Genomic DNA, 24254 nt, shown 5'->3' with positions numbered 1-24254 from the left:
TCCAGGAAAGATGTTTTGATGTTTTAGCCAATCAGAGTGACTGGCCTATTGGTGCCAAGAGATAGCAGAAGTTGTTAAGGAGATTCAAAATATTTCCTTAAAAGATTCAATTACACTGCCATATAAAAACTCAATCTAATTCAAATACAGATACTGTGTCAAAGTTTCACTCACAAGGATCTGACAACCCCCATTTGACTCTCTATTCTGGTAATTTTTACATCAGACTATGAAATTTCATCCTTCAATATTTTTGAAGGTGTTTATCATTACAACAAAACAAGAGGATCCTGTTAGATCTTTGAAACAGAAAGTAGAACAAAGCATTTTCATTTTTTGTAAGCAAAACTTGGACATAGGAATTTATTTAATCAGATTGTATAAAAACGTCAATTTCAGTTTTTCAATGGTGAAAATTTCAAAAACAGATTAGCAATTTCATTAGTATAGTTTACATATTTATTTGTCACAGATGATATTACAATAAATAAATACTCAAGAAAATATTATTATACAAATTCATGCATTAAGAATATGAATTCAATTTAAGAAGACAACATAAAAATTCCCATAAAATCAGTTTTAAAAATCACTATATATATTTTACATCAATTTCTATTATAATATTATAAAAATTTCAAAATCACATATTTTTGTATCTAGGTATAAAACATTTCTTTTATAATTATTTGCAGGATTTAGGTGTCATACAAAGATATTTTTGAAGCTTGGAAAACAAATCAAGAATAGCCAATAGATCATGTTTTTTTACTTTCAGTTTTAAAATTAAATGAAAACGGGAAGTAACACGTGGATAATAAATTCAAAATGAGTCTGGGTTCATCAGGAAATTAGAATTTTTCGATTTAAATTCCTTTGGTAAGAGATATATATGTTTGTATCTCTCGTCTACTAGATACTAAATGATTTCCCATTTTACGTTTTTGGTGTCTATAAATAGTCATAGGAATACTTTTACGCATGCGTAGTACACCGTACAGGAAGCACCTGTTTGACTCTTGAAAACATTTTTGAATAAAGTTCTATATTTTAAATGGAAAATGTTGAAAGTTATTGATGAAAATTTATATCAAATATGACGAAAATGTGTTTGAATGATGAACTTCAAATTGTGATCGTTTGAGAAATATTGAAATTCATGTGCATGCAAACTGTCCGGGGGAAAACGATTTTGATCAAATGACGAAACTATACTCCTGGATGTTGAAAAACAGACTGACTGATTTTCCTGGGGAAAATAATTATGATGGTCAATTATGAGGTTTATTAGTAATTAATAGATTAGTGATCCATCGGATGGCGATAAGCAGATTAGTTGTAATCACAAATTGCAACACCTGTTGCAAATCTTAATTACCTGGGCCGGAGGTCATGAACTTGTCCTAAACATAAAGACAAGTAAATTTATAGTATTTTAATGCAAAAATATTTTTACAATTTCAAAATTTAAGTGACGAAATTGATTTGAAATACTTTTGTCAATATGAAAACCGTTTCATATAAAATTACGAAAGTGACAAGCGCTAGCAAAATCACTAATATGTATGTGCATATTAATAATCTTGTCACTAGCAAAGAGTTCTTTCAAATTTTTAACCCTGATTAATATGACAGAGGATATTTAAGTTTTAAACTAATTTAAATATAACGTCAGACAAGAAAAAAAAATTGAGACATTTATTTTGTAATTTTAAAAAATTTGAGAATATCAGGGATTGTATACAAAATAGTTGTATACTTGAATTTTTAGAGTTAGTGGAAATCATTTAAAACATTGAAAATAAAAATATAATCGGAAACATTTATTTAAACAAGAACTATACCTGATTGTACTTGTACATTCATTCATGAATGAAATAAGGTAAAGGAGACATGTAAACTGAGAGACATTCAATGATAAATGTTAAATTTTTATTACTTTTTGCTGTATTTTAAATGGACATTATTGCAAATTTAGCCAGATGGATGAACAAATCACAATTGAACCTATGAATGAAATGCAATGCCAATTTGCCTTCCATATTGTGTTGAATGATGGGAACAAAATAATATTCATACCAACATTTCTTCATATTTTCATAAAATAAACCAATATCAAAGTAAACAGTTCAACAAAAATCACTTATATAATTTAGAAATTGATAGTTTAAGAGACTAATGCACTGAAAGAAAAGCCTCATACTATATATTACTGTCTAAAAAGTTTTGCAGTGTCACATTCATAAATTTCTTGGTACAAATTGTATTGTTATAAATTGAAAGAAATCAAGACAGGAAAATTATTACAAATCTGTCAATAGTGTTCATTGAAAACTTGTATACATGATATCCAGAGTTGTGTCTTTAAAATTCAATCCAATGTTGTCAAAATAATGATGAAACCTGCAAATACAAAATGATGATAATTGTGAATTGGTGTTTAAAAATCGAATGGCGAATATTACAGGCATGTTGAGGGAAACAAGTTTAGGTAAAAATTAAATCAGTTGACAACAAAAATCCTAATTTCAATTTTTCATACAGAGAAATATAAAACAAGTTGAGGTAGAAGCTAACTTTCAGTTTTATACAGTAAATGCTTTGTTTGTTAATTTTGTTCCTTTTTGATGATTCAAATCAAATCTCTCTTTTTCGATCTTTAAAAATAATGGGAGTATGGTACTTATAGAAAATCAATCAGTGCAAATATCTAACCTTCTTTTTATTTTTGCCATTTCCCTGAGTTTTTCTGATTTACTGATTTCTCTGAGAGTAGGCATGTAGTCCATGACAATGGATCTCTGATGACATCTAACATTCAAGGGGAGGTTACTCATAACATTATTACTGGCTTTCTTCAGGACTAGATTTTTACTGAAAAGAAAAGGAATAGTACTTAATGTAAAACAGTAAAATAATAACTTAATAAATACTGATAATTGGTTTTTGGAGATCTGTATTCCAAACCTTAGAAGGAAATTAATTTTAAAAATAGCAGACAAAATTACTTTTTTAATACACTATTTCTTAATATTATTAAAGAAATTAGATTTCTACTGTGTAATTATGGCTCAAAGTGGGTTCTTTCAGATTGAACTGAACCGAAGTGGACCAGGATATCCTTTCTATATTAGAATCTAACTAGTGTTTCAATTAAGAAGATTTTCAGTGCCAAAAGTTTGTACTACAAAGGGTTCACATTGCAATGTACTTTAAGGCCTTTATCTAAAAGTAATTCATAGACTATCAAACAAACAATGGAACATTTAAATCAAATTCAACAACTTATCAAATGTTCAGGTTGCGATGACAAGGAGGTTACTAAAATAAGGCTAAAGGGACACAATTCTGGCCAAGAATATAAAAGATGTGCTAACAGTTTATACCAAACTAACCTATTACTGGCCCTGTTGACTAGAACTCCTTTTGACTGACTCCCTGCAGAAGGTATACTAAGTGATTCTATGTGCTGGCCTTTTAAAGTGTCCTGTATTTGTCCCTGATTTGTACACAATTTGTAAAGCGCTCTAACTTCTATCTCTGAACACAAATTATCTTTATCAATATACTCTAACGAACTTGTAATATCAGTGTCATGAAGGCATCGTTTGCTGTGCAATATAAAACTATTTGACGATTCAGGCACTTCGGAACTTATTGTCACTGAATCAATGAAAGACATATTGTCATAAAATTCCGTTAATTGATCTAGAGATTTAATAATTGCTACTTTTTCTTCTTTGCTTTCTTCGGTTTTTGTTTCTTCAAGAGACTCTTCTTTTGGTTCATCTAAGATTCCATCATTAGAAGCCTCACTATCATACAAATCAAATGTTTTTATTCTTTTCAATTGAGTTTTCTTTTCCTTGACTTTTGTTTTTATAGATGGAGGTGTCATCTGCTGACTCTTAGGCATGGGTAACAGATCAATGTAAGTATTGTAAACAATATTATACATCAACTTCCTGTATTGATCACATGCTTCTGTTACCACAGTAACAAGGTCATCTCTTTGACCTTTTACTAGCTGCTTTAATAAATTCATAATTCCCTCTGATCCCCCTAAACTCAGCCCCAAAGAACTATTCAAGCATGACAAATGAACAGAAGACTGCAAAGCTACTTCCCGTTTCTCCGTAGATTCCATTGCCGGTGGAAATGGTTGGGCACTATTTGACAATTCATCATCACTAATCAGAGGTCTTTTTCGTTTGTTCACGACAGGTTTTATGACAACGAAATCATCATCATCGTCAAACCTAGATTTTGAATCCCCAGAAATGCTTGAAGTTTTTATAGCATTTTGTGAGCAAGTGTCCTCAATCACAGTAAGTGGCTTCAATTTAACAGGGGAGATAATTTTCTGGACTTCCTGTAATGTGCCACCTCCTGATTCAATCCAGTACTGTAATGCCAGCAAGCATCGACGAATATCTCCTGATAAAACTTTTACAAGAGTCATGATTTCTTCTGAGTTTGTCCTTATACTTTCTGCCAAACATATTAACTGTAGATACACTGTTGTTTGTTTCTGAAAAAAAAAAAAAATTAAAAATTAAACACTATTCCATTCCTTTTGGAAACAATAAAGGTATCAATTTTACTGTACCTATGCTTATTCAGTCCAGTCTTTGCGGTATGGGCTTTGCTTATTGTTGAAGGTTAGACAGTGAACTATAGTTGTTAATTTTTGTGTCATTTGGTCTCTTGTGGAGAGTTGTCTCATTGGTTATCATACCATATCTTCTTTTTTATATTTGACAGGCTTATAAAATTGAATAAAGTGCTGATCTTTCTTCATCAAACGCCCTTTCATAATGGACAGAATTCTGTAGATATTTTTTTATATTCCACTCTAAATCACATTTACATGACAAAAATATTTTATACCCACTTGAAAAAATAACCTATTTTGGTTTTCTTGATAGCATAATATGATAAAACCCTCAAGTTATCTGAAAATTTCAACTTCATACTTGCATGCAAATATTTAAAAAAAATAATAATTCCTCTTGTAAAAATATATTTGGCATTTAATGCTCTTAAACTTTATATTTTATTTGACCTTTTTTATCTTTTTAGATTTGAGCGTCACTTATGGGTAAATGAATGTAAATATGTAAATGAAACTCATGTCTAGCGAACAAAATTTTAATCCTGATATAAAAGTTTATTTATATGCAAAATTAAGAAATACTTATAGCATTTTTGGCAAGTCAACATTTCAATTCAAATACTGAAGAGATATATTTACCATGGATGGTGTTTTGAATAAAAACTGTTCATATCTTCCCTCAAACTTAGAAGACAATGTAACATCGTTTGTCGTGAGAATGATAGGAATCTTTGTTGAATTCATAAATGTCTGTATAGCTGACCAAAATCCCTTATCTTCTTCAAACACAACGTCAACCTGAAAAATAGGATTCATGGTTAGATATAGTTTCAACAAGGCTCCAAAATTTTGTACTTTAAAAAGAAGAGTTCATTGAACACAAATCAAGGAAATTCAAACAAAAAAAGTATTACAAAATCCCATTTAATGAGGTGTAATGATTAGAGAATTTCTAAATTTTAATAAAATACTGATCATTTTTACAATATAAGAAAATCTTGGTCATCAACTAATGTTTTCACAATTTACTAAATAATGATGCAGATTTTAAATTCTAGATTACTAAACTGAATAACTTAGTATCTACATGTTATTCAGACATTTGACATTGCTGAAATAATTAAGCTCTGAGATGACAAATTTTGTAACATGATTCAGACGACATACATCAGTCATCATCTCATCATGATCTCTAGTAAAATATATACTAACATCTTCAAATAGTATTAGAGATGTGCTTGATAAATTCAGTCCTTGGTTAGTTCCAGCAGTCTGATTTGAAGTAGTAGGCATTAAGCCATCAAACTTAACTCCTTTCTCATCTTTTCCTTTCTTCTTTTTAGGTGTTTTCTCTGCATCACTTTCTTCCAAGTCTCTTTTTCTTTTTCTTGCATTCTTACTATCATTTGACTTTTTGGACTTTTCAGTTTCTACTGGTTTAGAATTTGTTGTTTTGTTAAAGAAATTAGCAAATGAAGTTGGTGCATTCTTCTCTTTCTCTGGTTTCTTCCTAGGAGATGGTTTGTTGCCTGTAATTATAAAATCATATCAAATTATACATAAAATATAGTTTTGAGAAAAATTGTTCTCCTTCTTAATAATAAAAATATTAAATGGCACATGCCAAAATTGTCAGAGTCAATAGTGTTTTATTGTCAGAAATATTTTTTTGGATATACATGATATATATTTAACATTGTTAAGCAACATTACACATAAATAGTAGCAACAACCATATTTAAATAGCACTTTATCTGTATCTTATAGTCAGTTGCAACTGGGTGAAACACAATTCATTCCAGCATTATTGCTTTTTGTTTACCTTTCAGGGCAGGATTGATAGAGCCAAACAGAGGATTTAAGCATGAGTCATCAAAAGAGGACTAACTTTCTAATTTTTGAAAGCTGTAATACTGTATATATACAATGACTTATTTACCTTGTGTGAATATAGAAGCTGGACCTGCATCCCCACAACTTTTATGAGAGACCCTGTGTGATTGAGTAGCTTCCTGTAACTGAGTTAGTATCCTTTTCCCATTCCTTATTGAAGATGCATTCACTTCAAAAACCTGCAAAGTTGAATATTTTTATATTTTCCTTCGTATACAAATGTGATTACTGACTTGGGCTTCTTTCACAACTAAAGTCATGTAGGTATCTTTCTAAGATATTTTTTTAGAATAACACCCAGATAAAATTATAAAATTAAGAGAATTTATTATTTTAGGAAATGAATTTTAGTTCAAATGATTGGGTTTGATGGTTGCTGATGAAGGTTAACCCAGAAAGCGCTTCAAATGCACAAAATTAATGTGATTTTCAAAAAAAGTATTGAAACTGTTTTAGAGGGGTTATTTCCCTTCAAATTGAGTCATACTGGTCATAGAAAAACTATGTTCATCTTGTTTATCTTAAAACATGTGTGCTTATTTTTTGAAATAAGACACTGAAAAAACATTTTACCAATTCATTAGTGTAAAACAAATTAAGTATGATGGTGAAAATTGATAACAGGACAAATAACTAGTCGGTGACCAGTTTAACTAACTTTCCATTAATTGTAAATCTTTATATGGCAGTTGTACATAAATCAATTCATCTGAATAAATTTCACTTGCCTTAAATCAATGCTGACTGACATATTTTTCTGTGCTTACCAATATTATTATTATTTTTTCTATTACTTACCTTAAACCCTATCTCCTGTGCCAGAGCATACACTGTGGTAGATTTTCCCACACCTGTAGGACCCATTAACATGACAGTATTACACAGCTTATCTTCCTCATCTTCAGTACCCTCACTGTCAACATTAAAGTCACTGTCGTCGTCTGCCCACCAATTATCCTCTGTTAATCAAAATAGTTAAAATTATCAAAACATTTGGGAGCAACTTTTTTGTTATTGACAGATTCTTTTGCAAGCAAGCTTTTGAACTGATTTATACAAAAGATATGTAACCAATGACAGGGCACAGTAACACTTAATTTAAGTGGTTCAAACAAAATTTTGAAATATGACAATGCATTAAGTATGTGGGTACTGGGTTTGTGTTCAATATCGTAGCGGCTACGTAGAGCTACGTAGATTTTTGCCTACTGAACATGTAGCTAGTCTATAGCTTCTACATATATATAGATAGCAGCTATGCAAAAATCTATGAAGCACTACGTAGCCGCTACGATATTGAACGCAGCCCTGTATAAACAAATTATTTCAGAAATTTCCCTGTTAATATTTTCTGAATTTCTGACATCAAGTTATAGTTAAATAAGTGTGATCTTTTATTACTATTATCTTATCCTGAACATGTCAGATCATTTGCACACAAGGTCAGATTTTCACATAGACCAGCACAAATTCCTTCAATGCATCTATTCAATGCTGAATTTTTTAGAAAGCTGTGTAACATCTTAACCAAGAAAACAATCATCCATGAAAATACAACTTTTCCTGAATACATTACACTTGGTACCCATGAATATCTAATATTCAACAAACCTTTTTCTTTTGTTTTATTTTTAGATTCTTTCATGGCTAATTTTTTCATCTTTTTGGCTTCTTTATCTACTTTATGTTTCCATTCTATCAACCAAGTTTTCAGTTTCTTCACATTATTAGAATTCCCCACTATTTCAGATGAATGGGTTGGTTGATACTTATCTGTCCATGGCACTACTATTGCTGAAATGTTAATGCAAAAATGTAAGGTTTAAAATAAGATGAAAACAGACATGCCATGGCAAAAAAAAAAAAAAAAAAAAAGACGAACAAGTCCAATCTACAAAACACAACATAATAAAGGGCTGCGCTTTAGCGCATGATACACCCGTTGTTTGAAAGACGACGGGCGTATAAAAATGGCAAAAAAGACTACAATGACAATGAGGAGCAGCAAGAAGATAACAGGGAAAGTGAAGATGGTGAAAGTGACTCTACTGAAAGTTATGATCTAAATGAGGAAGTAGGTGATGAAAGTAAGGATTTCATTGATGATGAAGATAAAGATTTCATTGATGAGGAGGCCTCTTCTGAGAATGAAAATGAGGATTTTTCTGATGATGAGGACAGTGATTACAGTGAAGAAGACACTGATGATTAAACCTAGTTCAGCTTTTCAATATTTAGCATAAAAAACAAATATCATTAACATTGGCATATAACATAGAAGTCTTCAATGCAATATAAGGAAAGTGATATATGATTATGGGTTTTAGTAATTCTATGGCTGATTTCCAAATTTTATAGTAGTTTGAAAGAAGGTAATTTTCTTGGGGTATATTGCTCATAGTTAGATTCTGTTGAACACAGTAAGGAATCCATACTAAATTATACAAAGATGTATGCAAAAGTTGTTCAAATGGTGCTTAATATGGTGGATAATGATTATTACCTTTTTATTGTTTAGAATATTCACAAGATGATCATATTGATAAATGTTTAGGAGACTTGATTTCCTTATTTTTTTCATAAAATGACACCCTTTAACATTTAAGGAATATTTAGTCACATGTTAGGATTTTCATGTTGTCACTTGTTCACTTATTATGTGCTATTGTAGACTAGTTATGTTTTATAACATTTTTTATTGCGCTCAACCCTTCCACCGAAACCGAACTCTATAAAAAAGCTGCAATGCTAAGGTATCATTTGTGATTTCAATTGCAACCAATTTTAACAAGAGTAAAACATCCTATATGCAAAAACAGTATTTGATTTTTATCCATAGCTTAGATAGTAAAAATGTTATCATAAAATGATATATGCCTCAGGGAACAGTTAGTATCTCAGGGACTGCTAATGTGCTTTCATCCTTGCAACCATTCAATAATAGTACAAACATATGACATTCATGGAACCTATTTTTTACAAGAAATTTAATGTTTTAAATTGAACTAAAGATTTTACAAATTTTATGTTTTCATCAGATTTTATTAAGTATTATTTGTTACATCAATAGATATAAACAATTCACCAAAGTTTCATGGACATTGGTGAAAGCCTTTTTGAGTTATTGTCCGAAGTGTTAAAAATCCCCCTTTTTTTATGAATAAAGCCCCATTAATCCAAAACTTAAAATCTGAAATTTATAAAAATTGAAAGGGAGCTTACATCAATAGATATAAACAATTCACCAAAGTTTCATGGACATTGGTGAAAGCCTTTTTGAGTTATTGTCCGAAGTGTTGAAAATCCCCCCTTTTTTATGAATAAAGCCCCATAAATCCAAAACTTAAAATCTGAAACTAAAAAAAAACGAAAGTGAGCTTACGTCAATAGATATAAACAATTCACTTAAGTTTCATGGAAATTGGTGAAAGTGTTTTTGAGTTATTGTCCGAAGTGTGGACCAAGGACGGACAGACAACGGTATACCATAATACGTCCCGTCTAAAAGACGGGCGTATAAAAAACTAAAGACTGAGCAACACAAACCTCACGAATATCTGTCAAGAAATTTCAGTCAATCGATTGAAAATCAGAAAAAATGAGAAAGTGTAGACAAGATGAACAGAACTTTTTTCTCTTTCTGATCTTGAAATCAATTACATATATATTCTACACTATAAACACTAAATTTAAAGTAACTTAAACTTCTTAATAATTTTTAATGTTTTAATCTAGAAAGTTTTAAATGAACTTCACTCCAAGCTTTGACAATAACAAGAAAATAAATCAATACCTGTTTCCTGTTTATTGTCTCCTGAACTGGTTTCCTCTGCGACTGGTTCTGGACTCCCTAAATCTATAACTTCCATGACTTCATCTTTCTTTTTTAGACGGAGACTTCTCCTCTTTGTTTTCTTTTTACCTTCCTTCCCTGTATCAGTTGATTCACCTTTCTTTGATTTGCTATCTTTTTGCTCCTCAATATCTACAAAATTAAAATAAAATCACTTATCCAGACAAAAAAGTTCTAAAACTGTTGCATGCTATTTACTGTTTTATTTTGTTTAAAAAAAGTTGTTTAAAAACAAGAATGTGTCCATAGTACACCAATGCCCCACTCACACTATTATTTTCTGTGTTCAGTGGACTGTGAAATTGGAGTCAAAATTTAGCAATAGAGTTAGAAAGATCACATCATAGGGAACATGCATACTAACTTTCGTGTTGATTGAACTTCATCTGTATCAAAAACTGTTTTTACCAAAAACTTTGTGGACAAACAGAGGAGTGGGTGGATGGATGAACAAACCAAAACATAATGTCCATAAATAGAGCATGAAAATCTAAGGTCTATTTCATGAGTTAAAGTACAAGCATTTCACAGGGCAAAATGCATTTTGTTCTTCCAAGCATTAAACTTTTATAGAGTTTATACTGCAACTAGTTGTGTTTATTTCCTAAATATAGTAACACAGCTATATTTTGTGCAATGTCAATTTCATCATGGAACACTTTTTCCAGTCAGGGGTCCATTAAGGGATGAAAATAAGTTTGATATTTGAGTTACAATTTAAATAGCTATCAATTTATTTATTTAAGTTGCAGTATAAAAACAACATTAGGTTAATGTCAGAAAAATATCAACTTTTTTGTACTCAGCGCAAAACTGGGGAGGAGCTCAGTAGAACCTCACCCTTCCCCAGTTTCTCAGCATCATACAAAAAAAGTTGATATTTTTCTGACATTGACCTATAAATATTGTATATTTATTTTTGTTTTCCATATGATGTTCCAGAAAAAATACCATCCCTCACCATTGATATTTAATAGTGTAATAACTGCGATTTTGGTGGGATGAAAAAGGGTGTGTATTATAGACAAATGTGTACATGAACTATAATTACTGGTTTCTGGGCCAGGTGAGGTAATTAAGTATTCTGATCACACTAACCATAGGTCATTTCAGCATCCTGGTCTTCTTTTTTTTCCTTCAGTAATTTGTACATTTTATCAACATTATAACTTGGACTGATTTTTTGAATTTCTTTCAATAATGGTTCTTCAAGACTGTCTTCTACCTTTGAATGTTGCTTAAAAAGCTGAAAAAAATATATAATTTTATTTGTCAATTATGTATTTGAACTATTTTTCCAGTAATTTGAATCTTTCTTTATTACAAAAACAGCAAAAGTATTCAAAAGGAACAATCTACACTTTTACTTTCACTAATGACCAAGAATTGAAATTTTATTAGTTTATAACACTATGTCTACAATTTTTTCACCTTGCTTGATAAATATATTAAAGCAGTTTACTAGCAGTCAAATACCTATTAGTATTAAAAGCAAACTGACCCTATAAAGGTCATCAGTCATTTCCTGTTGAAGGTTTAAAGACCTTGATTTGTGATTTTCAAAATTCAATACTAAGGCTTGGGGAAACCATATTTTAACTGATTATGATACAAGTTACAATACCTTTATTTTAGATAAATCACACATAATCTTGTCTTTTTCTAGTAAGCCATGATTCCAATAAGTTTGTATAACTCCAGTATTATCAGTTTCTTCACAGTTCTTAAGCTGTACACTTGATAAATTCCATATATCAATTCCAGACTTTCCCATAATGCCTTCCATCTGTTGCACATGCCTAATGGCAGGAAAGGGAGGTAGATCAGAGAGAATGACAGCTGCACTTGCAGCAATTGTTTGTTTCTTTAAAGCCTCAGGTACACCACTCATCAGAAATTCTCGTCTCTGTCTTTCTTGCTCTGGATCCAAAACTGGTTTCTTTGGTTCCTCAACTTTTTCACCAGCTTTCTTCTTCATAAATATTGGGGCAAGTTTTCCTATAAAAACAGAAATTTACCTTATTTATTTCTTTAACTTTGTTACATTTAAAAACTGTGTTTTCTCCATTAATTACATGGTAACATTGCTACTGATGGTGCAAAGTTTCAACATTAACTTTAGCTTTAATAACATATTCTACACAGCAATTCAACAGTAATTTCATTTTGAAACTAATGCCACGAAATAGAGATACGAGACATCAACAAATGTAAAGGTTAATATATTGTGTAACTTGCTGTAACCTGCATTTCCCCACTGAATGTGACTCAAGGCCTGACAATTTTCAACCTTTGCTCGCCCCAGGTTATGGCAGACCACAAACTATTTCTGCCTTTCTCTTCTTTTCTGCTATCTGATTAATCAAAGTGTTAGTGAGCATAGAAGGGTAGATTGCATTCACTTTGCAGTAGGAACAATACTATAAGTATTCTATGAGTATCTGATGGCATTGCTAAGATTTGGTTCAACTACAATTGTTGACGAAGGAAGATACCTCTAATCAGAAATATTACTTTAACAACGAAATCATTGATATTTAAGAACAGATACTGGATTCATGCATCATGTACAATTTATGTAAATTGATGGACAATTATGGTTCTACATGTAGGCATGCATATCATTGAGTAACTTGAATACTTGAGAATATATTGCATTAATAAATCTCTTGAAATGTTCATTGATAGGATGCATATAGAATGTTTCATAAACCCTTGCTATGTCTTTTTATATGGACCAGTGATTCTTTGGACGTTTAACAATTAAAATACCTGAAGGCTTCTTGGGTGTGCCTTTACTTGTAGTTTTGTTCTGCAGTGGAGTCTTAGGTGTTGATGGTTTCCTGCCTTTCCTAGGAGTACACAGGTCTTTCTGTTTCTTCTTCTTTCCTTTGTGATCTTCATCATCATCTATAATCATGATTTCATCATCATCATTGCCATCTTTTGACTCCTCCATAGAAACACTAAATTTATCTACAAATAAATAATGAAAATATTGATTTTATGTCACTGTAACCCCCAAAAAAACAGAAAATTGAACATGTATATTGAGGAGAAAAAACAATTGCATGTAAAGCAGAAAATCTGTAAAAGTTTGTTTTTTTCAGTGATACTTAAAAGTCTGTCCTTTTCTCAAGTCTGTAAACAACCACCAATGGAGTGCACAATTACATGGTAAATAAATTTTGAGGCACTTTTGTGATTTTTTCCAAGATACCAGTACTGGAACAGGGAACGAAGTTTCTTGATTTTTACATATTGGCGCAGATGTACTTTGTTGATTATAAATGTGTCTTTAATAAGTCTTCAAGATAACCATCTTTCAATCAGCTATGCTTTGATATTGGCACAATTAACAAAACATCTTGTGAGAAAATTACAAGAATGCTTAAGTATGTTAACTAAGATAGGGACTCAATCAGGCAATTTAAGATGGTCTTATTATGGTTTTTTATGCCCATATGTTTTTGGCATTCCAAACATTTGGTCTTAACCCCAGCTGATTATATAAAGGTTATTCACGAAAACATGTTGATTTTAGAATATATAAATTGGTATAAGTTTTATTACCACAATATGATGAAACTTTAGCAATATATCAGACAGGGATTGTACTTTACCTGATAGTCTTGAACTTCTTCTCCTGCTAGAACTTTCATTTTCAGTCTCAACTGGCTTTCTTTTTTCTTTGGCACTTCCTTTTAACTTAGATCTCTTCTGGTTCTTTTTAATGGCCTTTTTCATCTGTAGCTTCAATTCTGGAGACTTTCCAGACTTTGATTTCTTTGCTTTTTCCAATAGCTTTTGTGCTCTGGTTTGTTTGATATTTGACTGAAATTATCACATTTAAATAATTGTTAATACAATGAAATTCAATAGTTTATGATAAGATCTTTGTCAGGACCATTTGGAAACTGTTGATTTGAGTGTTTATTCAATTCTTAAAATAACCCTTTACCATTGCAACCATGCATAATAGTAGCCTGTTGTTCAGTGGTTGTCAATTTTTTTGGTGTGGTTTTATATTCCATTTAGACTATGTTTTCCTGTTTGAATTGTTTTACACTAGTCATTTTGGGCCCTTTAAAGCTTGCTGTTAGGTGTGAGCCTAAGGTTCCATGTTGAAGGCCGTACTTTTGATCTATAATTGTTCTTTTTAAAATATTGTGACTTGCATGGAGTTGTTTCATTGGCTCTCATATTGGTTTCCTACATCAAGAACCAAAATTGTAGAGAAATGCTATTGTAATATATTTGCCTTCTTTTTCTTACAAGGAATAGTTTATAATAGTGTGGTACTATTGTTTGACCTTTACCTTTGGTTTTAAAGTAAAAGAAGATTCATCTGTGCTACTGCCACTTTTGTTGCATCTGAAATCAATAAAAACAGATGAGATTTAAAGACAGCATTGTCAGATGACAAAAATACATGCAAACTATGAGCAAAATAAAAATATAAATTCATATTATATCAAAATAAAACTTTTATCTGCATTTTCAATGCAATCAGCTGAAATTTAGAATTTAAAATGTGTGGAATGCATATTTGACACATTTTCTTGTAAGTAAAAATGATATTCACTTGATCTTTACCACTCTTCACCTATCAAATATTTCCTCTTTTTGCAAAAAAAAAGCCTTTTGTAAATACAAAAAAAATGTATTCTAAAAGACTCAAATCATGCAAATAGCAACTTTTCAGAATGATATGTGAAACCCGTCTGAAAAAATAAAGAGAACTTCTTGTTATAAAATGTCAGATTTTAGTTTTATAATTTTTCCTGTACTAAGTATAAACTCATTATTTCAGTGTCTTGTTTTACTACAATTTTCAATAGCTTTATTTGTCAATGTATATTTAAAGAGAATCATTACCTTGTAAGCCTCATCCTGATTGGTGTTCTATTTTTAGTATCAATACTGATCATATCAACTTTGTATTGCTTCTTCTTCCTCGAGGATCGTCTCTTCTGTACTGCATTATCATCATAAACTTCCATTGTATCTTCACTTTTTATCACACTATCCTCCAAAACAGATGCATTACTTAATTCAGGTTTTTGACCGTCTGAAGCACTTTTCTTTATTTTGTTTGTACTACCCGGTGGTCTTCCTCTGGCTTTTGTACTGACCGGCGTTTTTTCTTGGACTTTCGTAGATGGTGGCCGCCCTCTACCTTTCTTTACTGGCGTACTTTTAGACAAGGGTGACTCACATGTCATCTCTTCTGGTTCTGATTTACGAATTCTTGTTTTATGTGATGGCTTGCTTGACACTTGAAACCCACCTTTAACAAAGCTAAGTGTTGCTTGGGAAGTTTTCTGAGATCCTGAAGGGGTATTATCACTTTGAAGAAATGCTTTTTTCCTATCCAATGCCTCTTTTGTTTCAGTAGCATCTACAGTCATGCTATCATCAGAGATTTCTACTGTTTCTGTCAATTTCTGATTCAAAGACTTTCTGGCTGATTTCACAGGTTTGTCTTTATGCTTAGTACCCCTTTTCTTTGTTGGGCTGTCAACTTTTACAACTTCAGAACTAATAATTTCAATTTCATTCAGTTTTGAGTCACTTTCTACAGAAGTACATACTTTCGTCTTTTCAGATTTATTTTCCTTAGAAATTTTAGGTGGGGTAGGTTCAGAATGTATGTCAGCTTTAGTAGTTAGGATTTTAGGACTGTTTGGTTTACTGCTAGATTGTTTGGGAACTGGTCCTGACAATTTAGTAAAAAAAGATGTTATACTGGGATAGTTTTCATCAGCGGATGAATCGTGTTTGCTATCATCCACGCTTACCACAATCTCTGGGTTTTTATTGTCTGAATCAGTTGTCACTTGTGATACTTCATCTCCAGTCATTGCTTCTGATTTTACATCGTCATTTCCAGTCACTGTCACTGATTCTTTGCAGTCATTTTCAATCACTGTTTCTAATTCTGTGTTATCTGTAATTATTTCATCTCTCTTTTCTTCAGATTTATTTTCTAGGGACTTTAAGAAGTCAAGGTAACTTATTCCTGAATTTTCCTCTTCCTTTTGTTCAGACTTCCTGATATTATTCTCATTTGTCTTTGTTTCAACTTCTGCTTTTCCTACTGGTTTATCTTGTACTGATTTAACTTCCTTGTCTTTTATTTTTTTCTTCTTTTGGGTTTCTTTTTGTACTTCCTTTTTCTGTATTTTTTCAATAACATCTTTCTCTACATTATTTTTCTTTGATTTTGAAATGTCTTTTGTTTTACTTTCAGCATTTTCTTTTGAAGCCTCATCATTTGCTTTAAAAGACTTTTTTGTCCCCTTCTTTTTTTCTGTCTTTTTAATTTTAGTAAGAGAATCCTGACCTTCAAACTCAGAAATTGATGAATTTAGCGAAGATGAATTCTTTTCAACTTTCTGCTTTTGCTCTTTACCATTAATGCCATTCTGAAGACCATTCTGTAAATACAAATATAGAATACACTTAAAAGAAATTGTATATCAACAAAAAATAAGTGCATTTATTAATCTTCATAGCTTTTGCAACAGAGCCTACACTCAAGGACTGTCCTACACTCAAGGACTGTGAGACATGGGCAAAGAAATCACTGTTTGGACTGCAAAAAGGTATCCTATAATGATGTCTGACAGGTTTTTTTTTGGTTGTTTTCTGTATGATCAGAAAGTAAGCATTTTAAAAATACCATTGCTGTCTATTTCCTATTTATATTTTAGAAATTCCTTCATTATGAACAAATAAAGATGTGGGGATAGATTAATGAGAATGCACCCTTACAACAAACAAGAATGTGTCCATAATACATGCCCCATCCCTACTATCATTTTCTATGTTCAGTGGACTGTGAAAATGGGGTAAAAACTCTAATTTGACATTAAAATTAGAAAGATCATATCATAGGGATCATGTGTACTAAGTTTCAAGTTGATTGAGCTTCAACTTCATCTAAAACTACCTTGACCAAAAACTTAAACCTGAAGCGGGACAGACGGACGCACAGACCAGAAAACACAAGTGAAACTGCGAGCTACTGCTCACTGATGATACCCCCGCCGCAAGTGGATAATATTAATAGTGTAAAAATATGCAAGTGTTCGGTAAACAGGAAGTTGTTGAGTGATGAATCTGAAAACGCATCACACGGTATAGCTGACTTATAAAAATCCTGAAACCAAATTTCAGAAATCCTTGTATTGTAGTTCCTGAGAAAAATGTGACGAAAATTTTTAACTTGGTTATCATGTGTAAAATCATACAAGTGTTCGGTAAACAGGAAGTTGTCGAGTGATGAATCTGAAAACGCATCACACGGTATAGCTGACTTATATAAATCCTGAAACCAAATTTCAGAAATCCTTGTATTGTAGTTCCTGAGAAAAATGTGACGAAAATTTTCAACTTGGCTATCATGTGTAAAATCATACAAGTGTTCGGTAAACAGGAAGTTGTCGAGTGATGAATCTGAAAACGCGTCACACGGTTTAGCTGACTTATATAAATCCTGAAACCAAAATTCAGAAACCTTGTATTGTAGTTCCTGAGAAAAATGTGACGAAAATTTTCAACTTGGCTATCATGCGTAAAATCAGACAAGTGTTCGGTAAACAGGAAGTTGTCAAGTGATGAATCTGAAAACGCATCACACGGTATGGCTGACATATATAAATGTTGATACCAAATTACAGAAAGGGTGGATGTGTAGTTCCTGAGAAAAATGTGACGAAAGTTTCATGGGACGGACTGACTGACGGACGGACTGATGGACGGACGGACTGATGGACGGACGGACTGATGGACGGACTGACGGACGGACTGACAGACAGAGGTAAAACAGTATACCCCCCCTTTTTTAAAGCGGGGGTATAATAATGCCCATAAATGGGGTATAAAAATATATCCAAAGGCTATATATACAGCATGGAATGAGAAAAGAACACATGGTTTTATTCTAATTAAAAACTTTTATTTTACCTTCACTGAAACCTTTTTAACTACTGATTATAAAAGATTGACCTACTGAAACCAAGATTTGTCTTGTCTGTACATTGTAAGTAATTGAAACAGTAAAATGCTGATATTAAAAATTAAACAAACAAAACATTAATACTGTAAATTCAGAAATTATTGCTATGTTTTATTTTTTTTGCGAAAAATGGGACAAGGTTATAATTGCTATAATTTAAACTCTAATTTTAGCCTAAAATGACAAAATATCAATAATAAAAGCATGCAATAATTTCTGAATTTATAGTATATGGGCCATTTCAAAAACAATGAGGATTTTTACTTTTTGTGGTATATTTTTATATTAGTTAAGTTTAGAATTATAACACAGGTGTTATAAAATGCAGGATAGTCAGGGCTAGCTTGCTGCCAAGTTTCATGAAGATATCTCAAACCACTTCAGAGAAATGTTTTAAAAACAGGCCATTTTTGTCAGGAGTGTGATGCTTTTAGCGTGACATTTAAAAAATTAGAAATTTTCAAAGTAGTATTGAAAAAAGTGGATCGTTTTTATGCTATACTGAAATATTTCTGGTAGTTGCTACATTATTAGTCTTAAATATTTTTGTAATTTTGTCCAATAAAATTTTAAAACAAGTAAACACTGACCTTTATTGTGAAGGTATGTACAAAAAATAAAGTCTTTCAAAAAATGACACTTTTAAAATTAAAGCTTCCTTGTAACCATGTTTTAAAGTCCAATAATGTCAGTATGTGAAATAAGTTTGTATTGGTATATTAGCACTATAATTAAGGGTATGTTGGTGCTCTAAATCACATATTTTATTGTTTTAATGGACACCAAAGAGAGGCACCCAAAAATGTCAGGAGTGTGACAACTGTCTTTAAACATCTACCAAAGAATACATAGGACTTAAATGTTTTCTTCTTCTTTATTTTTCAGAAGTGGCTATTCCAAAGAGAAGAAAAAAATCTATTACAACTGTGATATGTTTATATCATAGATGTGGGAGTGCATTATATATGTCAGGAGTGTGACGCTTTTTTTAAGACATTTTCTGTCAATTCATAATTTCACAAGGACAAGTCCCACAAGTTTCTTTGTGTTAGAAATGTTGAAACCAAGTTATATTCCTATCATTTACCTCTTAAATGTGTTATTTATCATGATTGTTTTGGCACAATAAGTTTTAATTAGTCATTTTTCTATTTTTTGTGCACAGTAATGCAAATTTATCAAAGGAAATAAGTGTGTACAACTATAATATCATATAGGAAAGTGAGGAAATGAATTTTGTACAAAATAGAACAATTATTTTGATTTAAAATGGTATATTTAAAGATGTTTCAAGGATTAACCATTCAGATGTAATTCGTCACACTCCTGACATGAATTTAACAATTTAAGAAAAATATGAAAATTAGCTTTATTTTTAGGACAGATAATATAATTGAAAGACAGCTAGTAAAATGAAGAAACTTTTGGTAAATCTTCCATTCCTTAAAACATCCACTAGACTTGCTGACATAAGCCAGAAAAAATTCTCTAGAAGAAATGATTCAAAGAAGGAGACTTGGAAAGAGAGAACCCGCTAATACTGGCTGTATATAAAATTGAAAAATGATCAGAGGAAGTTGGACAATCTTAAACAAAATAAAAAACTACAAAACCAAGCTAACAAAAAAAGGCTTAAAGAAAGAAGAACTTTGAATTCCAAATTTTATAAACAATATAAAGAAAAACAAAGGCAGTGGCAGAGAAACAGTAGAAAAAAAGGAAGAAAGATAAAAAAGAAGTTGGGTTGAATAAGGACTTAGAATCGAACAAAAACAGCTCAAAAATTCAAATGAGAACAGATCTGTGACTGTGTCAGATTCCAGATCTACAGTGAGAAAACCTGCACAACACACAAGAAAACAATTGCCACAAAACCCAAATGCTTGGACGAGTACTTTGAAACACATCATAAAAAATGCTACACCAAGAAGAAAGGCCCTTCTAGACGAGATCATTCATAAGCATTTGGGTTTTGTGGCAGTTGTTTTCTTGTTTAAAGACAGTTGTCACACTCCTGACATTTTTGGGTGCCTCTCTTTGTATTTTTTTTAAATGGCCCTAAAAAGAAAGTCCTGTTCTATGGCAAAAGATATCAGTAATTGAAATCAATGATATAGCAATGTGTTAAGTGAATTTTTGTGAAAGTTTAAAGCATTTTTCAATCTTTGTAACATATGTCAGGAGTGTGACAAAATACTGAAAAAAGAAGGCTTTTTCTACATACAATTACATAGAAACGGTACAATGAAATGACTTTTTTTTTTTTGCAAATGATCACAAAAACTCAGAGCTTTCAAAGTTTACTATTTTAACTGAAATATATTCTTTTTATTGGCAAAAACTTCAATGACTAGTTATTATTATTTTTTTTCAAATTAAGATATTCAATTTGATTGTTATTATATGATTTAGCAGAAAAGATGGAAATTTTGGTTTTAAAATTTTTCTTTTTCTATTGACTTTCATTTGGAAAAGGTTTGAGCAATGTTTTCTTAACTGTTTTATTACCAAACTTGTTTATAAGTAGTATGGTTTCTGTTCAAATTTTTTGAGATGTATGTTATTAAAATTTAAGATTATTCAATGTGTCTGTTTCATTCGGCCTGAAACTTTGGAATTATAAAATTTAAAGTATCGGTAATAGGGTAAGACAAAAAGAAATACAAAATATTGAGTTTGAAATTGGTACCCCCATGTCACACTTTTGCCTCATTTTTTTTAAAATGGCCCATATGAAATATGCAACACATGACTGAAGGTGTAGTGACAAGCATGCTAAGTATCTCTTTAGCACATTGTTAAGACAAGATAGAAATCAACAAATATGACACAATGTCATGATCTTACTATCACAGTTGAGCGAGTGAACATTTTTTTTTTCATACTGAATTAATTTGCCTGGATAGCTAAGTACAATTAGTATATATATACATCATTTCTATATAAATAAATGATAACAGTCTGCACCAAAAACTTTTTCAACTACTAGTCTGAAGACCAATATTTCAAAATTTTTCTTTAATATTGGTCCAAACAAAGTTTTGCAATGATTTACTGTCTGGGGCATCGGACTAGTGGTTAACCGTGCAGACTAAGATAACTGTGTCTGTGTGTACCAAATAATCTACAAAGAAAGTCAATAATTGTAATACCACTTTTCCATTTGCTTTTTCTGTTTTTGTTTGGCTGGTCAATGTTTCTGTACTTTCTTTCTGTTTGGGAGATGGCTTGCCAAAGTAACTCAATAGATTTTTAGGCTTTTCCACTGGTTTGGTAGGTGATTTGAAGAATTCTAGTATTGACCTTTGCGGTGATGCAATTTCTTCTAGTTTGGATTCCTTCTGCAATCAGAGAAAACAAACAATTCTGTGAATTCATTATTATTTGAGACATACTTTACTTCCATCAATTTCAAGGAATAGGGGTCTACCAATATAAGTGTTCATTTAACGCAAATTTCTAATAAGCTTGTTACAGAATTTGAAAATACTGCAAAATCTAGTATCCATGCAATGCAATTTTTTTTTCACAAATCCTCAAAATAAAAAGTTAACCTCACTAAGTTGACAAATCCACAGTATGTATGAACACACTGATTGACAGATTTTTTCAAGAAATCTTTGCACTGTATTCTTGTGTTTAACCATTGGCAGTTGCTCAGTGCCTGACATAACTTCTAGTTAGCCATGTATCAAATGATTTAATAAGAGAACAATTTAACAAATTGAAACAAAATAATTTTATATTTTCAACTGTTATGTTAAATAGAAGTGCCAATAGTGGGACATGAACACTTAAATTCATCTAGGTTTTATGTGTGGTTCATGTTGCATAATCATTAGTTTAACTGTTGTGTTTGTTTATGTATTTTGTTCTTTTTCTCAGGTCATGTTGTTATCTGGACTTTTTCTATATATAATGTTTAATTCAATCTTAGTATTCTCTTTTATTCTATAGAAACTCTGGCACACAAGAGTAACTAATAGTGATTAGATGAAATCTTTTTTAACACATTGACTCATAATTATATAATACTCAGAAGAACAAAACAATGTTTTTAGTTTTTCCTGCACGATGGCAGAAAAAAACAGGTGTTTCCAGTATGTAGGTTGACTTATTTTTTTTAAATATTTTTCATAGACTTCAAAGGGAAATGTTCTGGAAATAAAATGGTGCAAACCAAAAATGTTGCGACTTAAGATAACAATACATGTACTTACAAGTCATATGAAATGAGTAAAACGTGAATAACATGTACAATCAGATAATAGTTTATTTCAATGACAGATCCATGCATATAGTGATCACCGGATTTTTACGAGAGGGTCTCACTGAGGTCACTTGCATATGGAAAATATGGCGGTTTCATGACTTTAAACTAATATGTACATGTACATAAAATGTGATAGGATAGGCATGAGTTGGAAGTTTAATAGGCCAGAAATGAACTACCAGTCTACCATATACATGTATGTTTTTAGTCTTTATAGTTAGTTATTTATCCTTAGTTTTAATTTCTCTTATATCTTACATCTTCCTCTGCTTCTTTTTCTTGTTCCATTTCCATAACAATACCTGGCATGTTTTCATCTATTGACTTAACATCTACAAAACAAAAGAATTGATATCAATATGATCAATAACATTATCCCTTAGATATGAAATTCCTTGACATCTTAATGTCTGTTGGTTATCAGCATCACTAGATTGCAGTTTCATTGATTAGCGAGGTAAAGGGTTATTTTCGTGCAATGTTTTCAGCCTTTTTATTTCTTGTTATCTCTTGTTTGGTTTGCAATGTGCTTCATGTTTCCCCTTATTTATCTTCCATGTTTCGTGTTGGTACTCCATTTTTTGTGCTTGTCCTGGATTTCAATACAAAGTAAACTGGAAATAAATTCAAAATCAGTCTGTGGATTGTTTTTCTCTCGAATCAGTTGCGACTAGCAGACGCTAAGAGGTGACTGCAGGGTCTTCTTGTTATGAGCCCTATATGCCCTTTTATAGGAATTGCATCAAACTTTCTTACTTATTGTCAATAATGGATCTAGCATCGGGTAAGAGAAATAACCTAATGACACGGGTAATATAACATACACAATATCTGTCAATCAAGGTACCCTTTAACATCTAGGATTTAGAAAAAGGGGGATACCAAACAAGCACTTTGTCTTTGGATCAATGCCAAAAAAATCTACACATAATCATAAATTTGAAGATCCACAATAGGTGGTCAGTCCCCTGTCACTACTAAATCAGGGCTCTGAGTATTTATGTGTGTTATACCTGCGATGTATATAGTGTTTACTCTTATTCATTCTGGCGGAATCAATATTACTCGACCTGTCAAAATAATTGTTTATAAGAGAATTTTCACCATTGGATAGTAATAAAAACTAATATCGTTAGTTTTGAATTACATTGTATTAGTGGGCTGTAATTTTTGGTTTATCTACAATTTACATGTGTCGTGTAACCCTTCTTTTTCTTCCAAATGTTTGCTTTTTGTTGTTTATTTTCTGGCGGGATGGCGGGAAGTTGAAATTTTATCGCAGAAGTTTATTTATTCACACAGTTTCGCACTTTATTTTTCAAAATGACTTTTATTCATATCATGGAAATTACTTGATTAAAATTCTTATTTATGCCGATGCACTGATAATTTTGTTTTAAAGTTGCGAAAATAAAGATATCAATGTGTATTAAAGTAATTTGAGCGGGAAATTTAAATCAGATCGTAAATCATACCAGAGACATAATTATGTATTTATAATTTATAACCCGGTTTATAGTATGTCTCTGAACGTCATACTTATTCGCATCGTGTTGAATAAAAATAATAAGATCAAATAGATGAACTCTTTGTTTTT

At 31.3% G+C, this 24254-nt stretch overlaps 1 protein-coding gene across 2 annotated transcripts; it reads right to left on the bottom strand.

Annotated features, from left to right (window-relative positions):
• Nucleotides 1–445: 445 nt before the first annotated feature.
• On the bottom strand, nucleotides 446–23948 carry LOC143044917 (ATPase family AAA domain-containing protein 5-like). Of its 2 annotated transcripts, none has more exons than XM_076217167.1 (18): nucleotides 23805–23948; nucleotides 22916–22989; nucleotides 21537–21725; nucleotides 15240–16801; nucleotides 14681–14735; nucleotides 13985–14195; nucleotides 13134–13337; nucleotides 11986–12359; nucleotides 11460–11607; nucleotides 10302–10493; nucleotides 8120–8302; nucleotides 7307–7467; nucleotides 6555–6687; nucleotides 5828–6144; nucleotides 5255–5413; nucleotides 3396–4531; nucleotides 2716–2874; nucleotides 446–2403 (listed from the first exon to the last, which is right to left on the bottom strand). In XM_076217167.1, exons 2-18 carry the CDS (start codon nucleotides 22964–22966, stop codon nucleotides 2325–2327), a joined length of 5313 nt encoding a protein of 1770 aa, XP_076073282.1. In that variant the 5' UTR covers nucleotides 22967–22989; nucleotides 23805–23948; the 3' UTR covers nucleotides 446–2324. The 2 variants fall into 2 exon arrangements, with proteins under 2 accessions (XP_076073282.1, XP_076073283.1); XM_076217168.1 differs by having other exon boundaries at nucleotides 23848–23948.
• Nucleotides 23949–24254: the final 306 nt, after the last annotated feature.

This window comes from Mytilus galloprovincialis, chromosome 9 (genome assembly GCF_965363235.1).
Source record: "Mytilus galloprovincialis chromosome 9, xbMytGall1.hap1.1, whole genome shotgun sequence".
Lineage (NCBI taxonomy): Eukaryota > Metazoa > Mollusca > Bivalvia > Mytilida > Mytilidae > Mytilus > Mytilus galloprovincialis.
This window is presented reverse-complemented; position numbering and strand designations above follow the sequence as displayed.